Source organism: Chiloscyllium plagiosum, chromosome 8 (genome assembly GCF_004010195.1).
Source record: "Chiloscyllium plagiosum isolate BGI_BamShark_2017 chromosome 8, ASM401019v2, whole genome shotgun sequence".
Taxonomy (NCBI): Eukaryota; Metazoa; Chordata; class Chondrichthyes; order Orectolobiformes; family Hemiscylliidae; genus Chiloscyllium; species Chiloscyllium plagiosum.
The window spans coordinates 99,841,633-99,852,567 of record NC_057717.1 but is presented as its reverse complement, the minus strand read 5'-3'; the positions used below and the strand labels follow the sequence as shown (position 1 = coordinate 99,852,567).

The 10,935-nt window shown below is 42.5% G+C and overlaps 1 protein-coding gene across 1 annotated transcript in view; it reads right to left on the bottom strand.

Annotated features, from left to right (window-relative positions):
* farsa (phenylalanyl-tRNA synthetase subunit alpha) overlaps window positions 1–10,935 on the bottom strand; it is a 28,024-nt gene that overhangs the window by 14,483 nt on the left and 2,606 nt on the right. The window contains exons 2-9 of the mRNA XM_043694886.1: window positions 9,464–9,601; window positions 9,194–9,292; window positions 7,572–7,690; window positions 4,692–4,784; window positions 3,692–3,820; window positions 3,019–3,134; window positions 1,733–1,817; window positions 221–320 (exon numbers count right to left, since the gene is read on the bottom strand). Of these exons, the coding sequence (XP_043550821.1) occupies window positions 221–320; window positions 1,733–1,817; window positions 3,019–3,134; window positions 3,692–3,820; window positions 4,692–4,784; window positions 7,572–7,690; window positions 9,194–9,292; window positions 9,464–9,601 (879 nt within the window). The remainder of the gene's footprint in view (window positions 1–220; window positions 321–1,732; window positions 1,818–3,018; window positions 3,135–3,691; window positions 3,821–4,691; window positions 4,785–7,571; window positions 7,691–9,193; window positions 9,293–9,463; window positions 9,602–10,935) is intronic.

The following is a 10,935-nucleotide window of genomic DNA, read 5'->3' as shown; positions in this document are numbered from 1 at the left end:
TGACCTTGGCACATTTGTCATGAGGCATGAGGCATACTCACTTTAGCACACCAGAAACTGGGAGGAGAAAATCAAATGGATCTGGGATTCTCCATCCTGATCACAATGGTAAACTGCAAACACAGGGGGCTCAGGAGTTAGACGGAAAGAGTACGAAGCACTTGAAACAACCTGAGCAGATACTTCCTAAAAAAAAAGAGGGAGAAAATAGTCACCTTACCTTTTGGGCAAGTTTGTACAGCATTCGTGCACTGACAGCTGTAGTGTGTGTTCGCAAGAGATTCTTCTGTGCTTCCTCAATCTTCCAGTCATATTTGTATCTGGATACATACATAAATAGTTACTGAAAACACAAAGAACTAAAGACTGCAACATTTGCACAACTTTAAACACAGCACACTTATCCTCAAACTTATATTAGAAACAGTTTTAAAATGATTAAATCTTTGTTTTTCCCCAGGACTACCTGAGCATGGTGGCAGCAGCGTGCAGCATCAACTTGACACATTACAACTCAACTCTTGACAGCACCTTTCAAACAAAGGACAGACAAACTGAGCAGGCACGTAGGAACACCAGTCCCTGCAAACTCAAGTCACACACCATCCTGACTTCGAATTAAATCACTCCTCCTGGACTTTGACCCAGGGGACTACGAAGAAATTCTTTAAACTGCAGTGAGCGTAACTAGTTCACTGGACAATTCTGATGATTTACTGGTTTAAAAAATAGGTCAGCTCAACTGGAGACAGAGGTTTGATCCCCGAGGGGGGATAAATCCACACTGTGACAAACCTACTCTGTCTGAAAAGCCAACGGTCCATCGTTTTTACACAAAAATGCCTCTCCTTGTGCACTGCCCAACACAAGTCATGTATGCAAGAATAGCCTGGCCACATAATCCAGTGCTCTAAATTCCCTCATCCAGGGCAGTATACACAATGCCAACCCTGTGCCCTATTCACAGCAAAGAAAGCCAAAGACTGTGCACAAACAAACTCCAGCCCGACACCATTTCCCCCCCGCAACCCTTGTTCATCTATGCCGCCCCACTTGCCAGTGCACCAACCTCAAACCATCCTGGCATGCAAATATGCACCCACGCCCTTGTGCACCCTATTCCCCTCACACTCTCCTATAGCAGTACAGTCGATACCCCCATGCATGCCATCACACCCAATTTTCTCCTCCCCCAAACTAATTTGCTCAATTCTCTCCTCCATCCTGCATCCAATCATTGCTCTGCTCCTCTCCGGGGGCTCTGTCCTCATCTCTGCTCCCAACCCTGCCACCTTAGCACACCCAACCACATCATTTGTAACAGGTGCATATAAAATCACTCCAAACACACAGTCAGTCCGTATCTATGGAGAGAAGAGACAAATTAATACCACAGTCTGTCACAGGGCAGCTCCTGAAATTTAAATGTGCTTCTCCACAAGATGCCAAATGACCTGCACCTTTATCAGACAATCACAAGCTGTGAGACAGCCAAAGGTCTTCAAAAATGTGTTCACTGTAAAGTGGAAAACACAGCATCCAAATTGCATATCACAAACGTCCACAAAAGGCAATGTGATAGCAGCAAGTATTTATTTTCAGTGATACTGGATGACGTGAACAAATACAAATGTGAAAATTCTTTACTGTACATTGTTCCTCAACAACACTGCACAAAGACAAATAAAATTTGCATCTCCCAAGTTAGCTTAAATAATTAGTGCAGACTTACCCCAGGGATCCATATCCACCCTCTGAATGAACTTTCTTTACTCTTTCAAGGTAATCCATTGGAAATTTGGTTGCAGTGGCTGGCTCTGTGTGTGGTTGGACAGGGGAAAAGCAGGGATACTTAAAATTCTAAATATATAAGTTTTCGTTATTTCGTCATGTGGCACAAACTGTGCATAGTTCAATCACCCTCTCCCTTATATCACTGGAGTCAAGGGATTCTGTGTACAGGAGTGCAAAATATATTAGTATTGGAATAAACAATTAAAAGGAGGCTGCTATTTACTCAGCACAATATTGTACACATCTAAACATTTCAGATTGACATTACTTTTAAAGTGCAGCTGTTGTTCAGGAAGTAAATATGAAGCATAATAAACAGAATAGCTAGGAAATCTGATCTAGGAGGAACAGGGACACTGAGGTATGGGCAGAGAGAAGTGTGCACCTACACAAAGCAAAGAGGTGCATAGGCTGTTTTATTAAAAACAGAAGTCAGGATGTCATGTTGCGGCTGTAGAGGACGTTGGTTAGGCCACTTTTGGAGTATTGCATGCAATTCTGGTCTCCTTCCTATCGGAAAGATGTTGTGAAACTTGAAACGGTTCAGAAAAGATTTACAAGGATGTTGTCAGGGTTGGAGGATTTGAACTACAGGGAAAGGCTGAATAGGCTGGGGCTGTTTTCCATGGCTTGTTGGTGGCTGAGGGGTGACCTTATAGAGGTTTATAAAATCATGAGGGGCATGGATAGGATAGATAGACAAGGTATTTTCCCTGACGTGGCGGAGTCCAGAACTAGAGGGCATAGGATTAGGGCGAGAGGGGAAAGATATAAAAGAGACCTAAGGGGCAACTGTTTCATGCAGAGGGTGGTGCGTGTATGGAATGAGCTGCTGGAGGAAGTGGAGGCTGGTACAATTGCAACATTTAAAAGACATCTGGATGGGTATATAAATAGGATGGGTTTGGAGGGATATGGGCCAGATGCTGGCAAGTGGGACTTGATTGGGTTGGGATATCTGGTCAGCATGGACGAGTTGGACCGAAGGGTCTGTTGCTGTGCTGTACATCTCTATGATTTAAAGAGGTATGCTGAGCTGAAACGTTAACACTTTCTCTCCCAACTTATGTGGCCAGGCCTGCTGAGTATTTCCAGTATTTTTGTTTTTTGTTCCCCTTTGTCTCAGTACTGCGTCAGGCCAGTAGTTTTATAAAGATGGTGTTTTAATTCACTCAACCACTTTGCCACATTCAATTCACCAAAAGCACGATTTAGAATTCATACCAGACAGGAAGAAGGTGTCATGTTGGTCTCGGGCTGGGTGTTGCTGGGGTTGAAAGAGGGAATCAAAGTTCCAGAATGAGCTCTCAATGAAATTATTGGTTGGCATCTCTGTGAAACTGAAAAGATTCAAAAGTTTTTAATAAACATTCTGATGGTATGAGAGCAGTTGCTCCAGACAGCTCAATAATGGGACGGGCAGGGAAGCACCAGTGTGGGAAGTAGTGAAATGAAAATAGAGTATTGGATCAAGGCAACATTGAATAGCCATCATTACTGAAAATTCTTTCCCCCTTGAACTCCATTTCAAATTTGCTCCTTCCATCCTGTCAACCGAATCCCTGGTTCCCCAAATGCAGAACCAACTAAATGATCATTAACATTTTTCCCCTGATTGTTACACTCTGCCAAGAGAAACTCTAATAAAATTATACAAAGAGCAGGGCAAATTGTGTAGGTTTGTCAAAGAGCCAGCACTACATAATGGAGCAACACATTGCGATGTACCATGCTATACTCACTATAAAATTGGTCATGACAAATCTCCTTCATATTTTATTCCTTAATTACAATTGAATAAGCAGTCCTCTTGTAACAAGTAACATTGGGAGCACTAGCAGCTAAGATGACTAAAAGTGGATAAATTTAGACAATTAAGAAAATAAACCCCACTCACCCCATTTCCAGGAATATCTGTCTGAACTGCGTTCGGACTTTCATCAAGGGGTGCAGGTGCCCGCATTCTGGAACGATACCCATAGCATCAAAGTTGTACGGCTTGAACTTCTTCTCTTTCCACGATCCACTATCAACAAAATTTCACAGTGCACATCTTATACACTACAGTATTACTCTCAGCAACAGTAACACCAAAAGAAAAAGCTGACCTGACAATTAGGCTCAACCTTATTTGGGGCAAGTTGAGACTTAAGGTGTAGATTATAATGGGTACAAGGATTATTAAATATTTCTCAGTCAGAATAGGAATAAAATTTCTATGGTGGAGTAGCAAGCTGCTAAAATTGCATCATGAAAAGGAATTTTCAAATTCAGACTGCTATTTGGAAGTGTATTAGGTGTTGTGGCACAGAGCCATTTAAAGCAGGACAGTTACAATTTCAATGCCCATTTAATGAAGCTGAATGATCTCCCAACACCATCAAGTGGAATATTATCAACACGAGGAGGGGGGGAAACAAACAAGATCATCCAATTCTGCTCCCAATTACTGATCACTGAAGTAGTGTGTTCACTCACCAATCACACAAACAGCACTAGGCTCAATTGCAACACCGTTTTACACATGAACATCACCAACACAATCACCAAAGTTACTTTGACTACATACTAAGTCCCACTTGCATTCCAAAGACCAGATTCTAAGAGGTTACTGCTGCAGATTCTTGGGGAAGAGATGAAAACAGCTGGACAAACGACAAAAAAAAAACCTGAAGCTCAAACTCATGCTCCACTGTTGGTCAATAGTACAAGTTGTGTATTTGGTTGGCATCTTTTATTCTTTAGCTGTTGGGCTGCAATGGGACTGAGGTGTTACCATGCCACAATATGGGAGGGACATGTCTGATCTTGTGTTGCTGCTTATGCCACAACATACTAGACACATTAACTACTGCCAAATCTTTGACTGCCTATTTTGATTAGTTCTCGCATCTTACTTGGCTATCATCTCTGGTGTAAGTTCAGTATCCTGTTTAACCACTGTGGTGCTGAATGAGTTTCCTTTGGTGATCCAGTAGGTCTTCACAGTCCTGTAGAAAACAAGAGCTAAAGTCAATTTCTGCGACTTTGATTCCTTGTGGTTCTTCCCATTACTCACTTTGCTTTTAAAGTTCTGACCACAGTGACTTAAATTGAGACGCAAGCCGGTGACATTTTAGGTTCACAATGAAATCAGGCAAAGACCAAACTACCAAATATCAAATGAATTACCTTGGGCATTTCACTAAAGGACTTAGAGACATCCTAAAGGTGTGTAAATGCTTTACAACTAAATGGAATACTTTTAAAGTGTCGTGAATGCAAGAATCACAGCAAACAAGTTTACGTATATTAAGCTCCCTGAAACAGCAATTTGATGCCCAGATCCATGGCTCTTCCAGTGACATTGGTTAGAACATCTGGGAAACTCCCTGCCCTCAAAGTTATGCTGTGACCTTTTACCTCAAGCACAGATATCAGATGGAAACTTTCTTAACTCTCAACCAACAAACAGCATCTTCAAGTGTCAGCCCTAGGTTATGTTATTGCTGAAGTGGGACTTGAACCCAAAGTTGGCACTACAACGTTACCATGAAAACAGCCCAATCTGTCTGGCATCGCAGCATGATTTCCTGATAAGGGGGTTTGGCAGGTCTCTGACCTGCTGCTTGCTATATACCATTGTACAGAGCTGAGTAAAGGTTCTCACTGTGGACCATAGGACCAAATGTGGTCAGTAGTTGGGAGACAACAGTGTACTGGTGAAGTCACTGATGCTCCAGGGACAAGGGTTCAAATTCTGCCATGACAGCTAGTGGGACTGCAGTTCAATGAATCAATCTGGGAATGAAAGCTATTCTTAGTGACGGTAATCATGACAACTATCACTGATCGTTTTAAAATATTTACCTGTCCAACATATTATAAACCCCACAAATATCCTTTAGGGAAGAAAATCTGACTCCAGAGCCACTGCAACGTGGTTGATTCTTAACTGTCCTTGATAACAGTTAGAAATGCACAATCAATCAATCAATACTTGCCTTGGGGGCAATACCCAAATCTGATAAAATAAACAAAACGGGTACAGCTTGGAGATCTACTTATTATGAAAAGTTGCAGTGACACCCCTCTGTTTGGTACAAAGTAACCTTAGAGTGGCCTTGAAGATTAGCCTTAAGAAAACTGTAACATTATTTATCAGCTCCTATAGCTGTCAGCACAAGGAATAGAACTGTTTAAAATAGCACATAACGCTCAGTATACATCCTGAAAACCAACACACTCAGAGAGGCCCTTCATTAACGAACAAATTCAAGATAAGAAAACGTGTTCATATATGATAAAGGAGTAATCAGAATGGAAGTGAGGGATTGAGAAAGAAGGACATTAGGCAACTAAAACAGGTCAAAATTCTCAGTACCATGCTGATAAGGAGAAATCTGAAAAGAATGCAAGCCATTCAAAATTCAAACAGGTTTGAAATGGAAAACAGTCACAAAGTAGTAAAATATTCTTTAAGATTACTTCCAATAAATATTCACCTGCTCAATTAATGAGCAACATTACTCCTTCAGACAAAAGGTGCCAAGTAAAGTTGCTGACTTTATCATCAGAAGAGGTCCTAGAGGAGCTAAGAACTCAGTTTAGTTTAACAGACAGTTGGAAAGTAAAGTTCAAATGCACAGATGTGTTTACAGCTCCAATTGCCACAGCAGGAGCAGTAATGTTGGGAAGGAATGTGTGGGCAGAGACTGTAAGGTGTCACAGCACCACAGGAAGTTTTAGAAAGCTTCCAGAAGTTTTGATAGTCCACTTGAGTACATTAAAATACAGCTTTGAACTAGACGAGTGTCATACAATGTGCACGTTGAGCTCAGATCAGGGGGGATGGCTGCTTAGAGACACTTGGCTTTGTGTGGTTAGATTTCAGAACTGGCTTTGCTTTCCGATGGACAGCTGAAACCTCTGTATTGTTGAACTACTATGATGGGCATTCCGCCATTACAATGTAGGTTTAAGTTTTCAAGATATTAACATGAAAAGACAGGATATACAAATTATTTCCACTTGTTGGGGAATCTAGAACTAGGGGATAGTCCATAAACTAAGTTGTTCAGGAGAGATGATAAGAAGCATTTCTACACATGGAGGGTGGTACAGGTTTGTAACACTCTTCCACAAATGGCAGCGTACACTTAATCAGTTGTTATTTTTAAATCTGAGAGAGAAAAATATGTTAAAATTAAGGTATTAAGGGATATGGGCCAAAGGCAGGTATATGGAGTTAGGTCACAGATCAGCCATGATCTCAGTGAATGGTGGAACAGGCTAGAGGGGCTGAATGGCCCCCACCCCGTTCCTACATTCCTCTTGTATTTATGACTTTAAGCATTGGCTGTACGATTAGTAAAGCGACATAGTACTTACTGCCATCCACAGAAAATAGCTTGCAATTATCAAGGATCTTTCTACATCTCAAGGAGCTCAAACTTTCTCATTGTTCCCCTGGCCTTGCAGGGCAGCATATCCTGCACGGTAAGTTACTCTGATACCTCCCTCTCCACATTCTTCTCCAGCTTCTGTACCCTCCCTCTCAACTTTGCAGTGCCATCATGGGGAAGGGGAAAACGGGGAAGGAGTTCGACACACATCCGCCCACATTAGGAATGAGCTTTCTAACCAATGGATAAGCAAAAGGTGCGTTTCTCACACCATGGCCCTGACGCCTCCTGTGGCCAAACAGCATGCTGGCACCTGAAGCAGGAGGGAAGACCTAGACGACTACGGCACAGACATGAACAAACAGCAAGATGCAAAGGGCTTGGAAAACTTACACCTCACTGAGCAGCTTTCTCTTTTTCAATTCATTCTTCTCCTTATCATCCAGTTTGCTGTCCTTCCCCTGTTGGACCAGCAGCAACTTGTTTTTGACAGCATCTTCAATGCAATCAGTCTATCAGAAGAAAGCAAGTGACTGTTAAGATATCAGGAAAACAGGAATCTTGCATCTGAATTCTCTGCATTGCGAGATGGCAAATTTCACAAATTTGTCTGTTGAAAGAAATCATCCGACACCAGTTCCTCAATTTAAAAGAAAGTGTAGTTAACACGATACTGATTAACACCTTTGAAAAGAAATTTAAAAAGGAACAGCAGTTGTGTCAGGAGATGGATGGTTATAGTCACATTTGAATGGGACAGGTTTAAGTATGGCCTTGAAAGTAAATATGAAAATCTGTTTGATTGCGAGGGGAAGGAGTGCTTTTCCTTTCATTCTAAGCTTCACTGTTTGGAAAAAAAGTGGGTATGCTGCAATGAAGCCCCTTCAACTTTCTATACCTAACGTGCATTTGCATGCATGTGCGTGTTGGGGGCCATTTATCCTCCTCAATATTTCATCCTCACTAACACAACACTGGAACCCCACAGGGGTGCGTACTCAGTCCCCTAATGTACTCACTGTGTACTCATGACTGCGTCGCCAAATACCAGACTAATGCCATTTATAAGTTCGCTGAAGACCCCACCATAGTTGGTCAAATCTCAGATGGCGACGAAACAGAATACAGAGTGGAGGAGGAAGACCTGGAAAAATGGTGCACTGAAATCAACCTAGCTCTCAATGCCAGCAAAACCAAAGAACTCATTATTGACTTTTGGCGGGATGTTACTCATATCCCCCAACACATTAACAGCTCAGAGGTGGAACTAGTGGAGAGTGTCAAGCTCCTGGGAGTGGTCATCCACAACAAGCTTTCTTGGACTCTTCATGTGGACGCACTGGTTACAAAGGTCCAACAATGTTTCTTCATCCTCAGGCAGCTGAGAAAATTTGGCATGATGGCGAATACCGTTGCCAACTTTTATAGGTGCATCATTGAGAGCATTCCATCTGGATGTATCACTACCTGGTATGGCAACTGTCCCATTCAAGATCAGAGACGGTTACAGAGAGTGGTGAACTCGCCCTGACAATCACAAGGGCCAACCTCCCATTTATACCAGGCCCACTGTCAAGGGAAGGCCACCTGCATTCTTAAAGATCCATCCTACCCTGGCAATGTTCTTCTACAACCTCTACCATTGGGGAGAAGGTACAGAAGCCTGAACACAGACGCAGCCAGTTTCAAAACAGTTTCTAACCTACTGCTGTTAGAATACTGAATGGACTCACAAACACTTAGCATTCACTTGTACCTGTGTTTTTGTTTTTGCCACTGTTTACCTATTATTTACTTATCTATGCTATTTAACCCTGTGATCTGCCTGTTTTGCTCGCAAGACAAAGCTTTTCACTGTGCCTCGGTACACGGGACAATAAATTCAATTCAACTTCGTGACGACAGAATCTATTTCTCAAAAGGAGACTGTCACCCTTGGGCGAATAAATCTGATAGCTCTATATGTATAATAAGAGTAAAGTTACACAGACACTAGGGAATTTGCGACTACCTACAGCCTTAAAGATCCGAGGTCCTCCTTCAGCATTCTTGTCTATGCGTATCCACTTACTGGACATGGCCTTGTTGAATCCCACTTTTCCACATGGGAATTTCTAGTAAAAATGAAAAAAGGTCAGTTTGTTGAAAGTAGCATTTTATCCTTTGAAATGCAGACTGTAGAAATGCAAAATTAATGATGTTTATGGAAACAGCATGACTGGGAGCCCCTCAAGACAGGGCCAAGACTTTTTATATTAGACAACAACCCTCTGCAACGCCCTCACCATCAGGTCACTCTGAGTAATTCCATTTGGTGGAATGGCATCAAAGACCCGAGCTTCATGACTGCCTTTCTCCACAATCTCTTTTCCTTCATCTGTCAGCTCCCAATGCTTGCTGGATCGCAGCTCAGCCTCAATCACCTGCAGTGAAAGAAACAAACAAACAAACAAACACAGCTTGAGCTTTAGTCATCCGGAAAATGCTGATGGGAATGACATAATTATACAACTGGATTCTGGATCAGTGGTGCTGGAAGAGCACAGCAATTCAGGCAGCATCCGACGAGCAGTTGCTGTGCTCTTCCAGCACCACTGATCCAGAATCTGGTTTCCAGCATCTGCAGTCATTGTTTTTACCTCCATAATTATACAAGTGGGCAAGTAATCCAGACGTTTGGATGCATTAAACATGAGCTCAAGTTACATGGCAACAACATTCCTACCCTTCTTCATTACCTCATAATCCTGTTGTGGAATACACATATACATAGGGAAGGTCATGCCGCAATACAGTCTACAACTCAATATGAAGTCGGTCGGTCGGTCGGTCGGTCGCCCGGTGTTGAGGAAACACCTTTTCCATACAGACTTCAATGGTCCCCAAACAATAGGTGAATGAATAATTTGGGGCAAGTATTTAGCAAAGTTACTTTGAACCAGAGAATATTTTAAAATAAGGCCCCGTATCTCGTTTATTTCCAACACAATTTTTCCTACAAATAAAAAGATGGGGAGGCCCCAACGCCTAATTGTTGGCCTGCTATATGGCAGCCCAGATGGTTAAGCCATCCACCATCCTTTCAGACAGGTTAGCCCACCATTGTCTATCTGCCCAGGTGAATTGGTCCACTCTCAGATAGTGCACCTGGCTGGACAGGTCCACTCACTGCCTGGATGGGTTGAACTACCACATGTCTGTCTGAATGGATTGGGAGGAGAGATGTCTCTGTATTTGGATTGTTATAGTTTCTTTTTTAAGTCAATCTATTGCCCTGAAGAATCACAGCAGTCACAATGTAAGTTCTATGATAAAACAAAGAACTGTACATGCTGGAGATATGAAACACGAAAACACAGTTTTGAAGAAACCCAGCAGATCTGGCAGCATCAGTGGAGAGAAAGCAGAGTTAACATCTTGAGTGCGGTCACCGTTCTTCAGAACTGGACTCCAGTTTTTCTGTTTAATGTTAACTCCATCTCTTTCACTTCATTGATGTTGCCAGTCCTTGCAGAGTTTTTACAACATTTTTTTTCCTTTTTATTTCAGATTTCCACCACTGGCAGCACTCAGCTTTTATACAGGGTCAACTTGTTGTCTGGGCACCGGTCAAGTCTTCATCCCTGTCTGAGTCATGCTCTCTCCGGTATGCAAATGAATCAGTGACAAGCATCTTGACACCAAGCTCCCCTTCCCATCGCTGCCATTCAACCGCCAAACGTTGCCTACCACCCTCCACCCCACCTCCCCTTCCCCC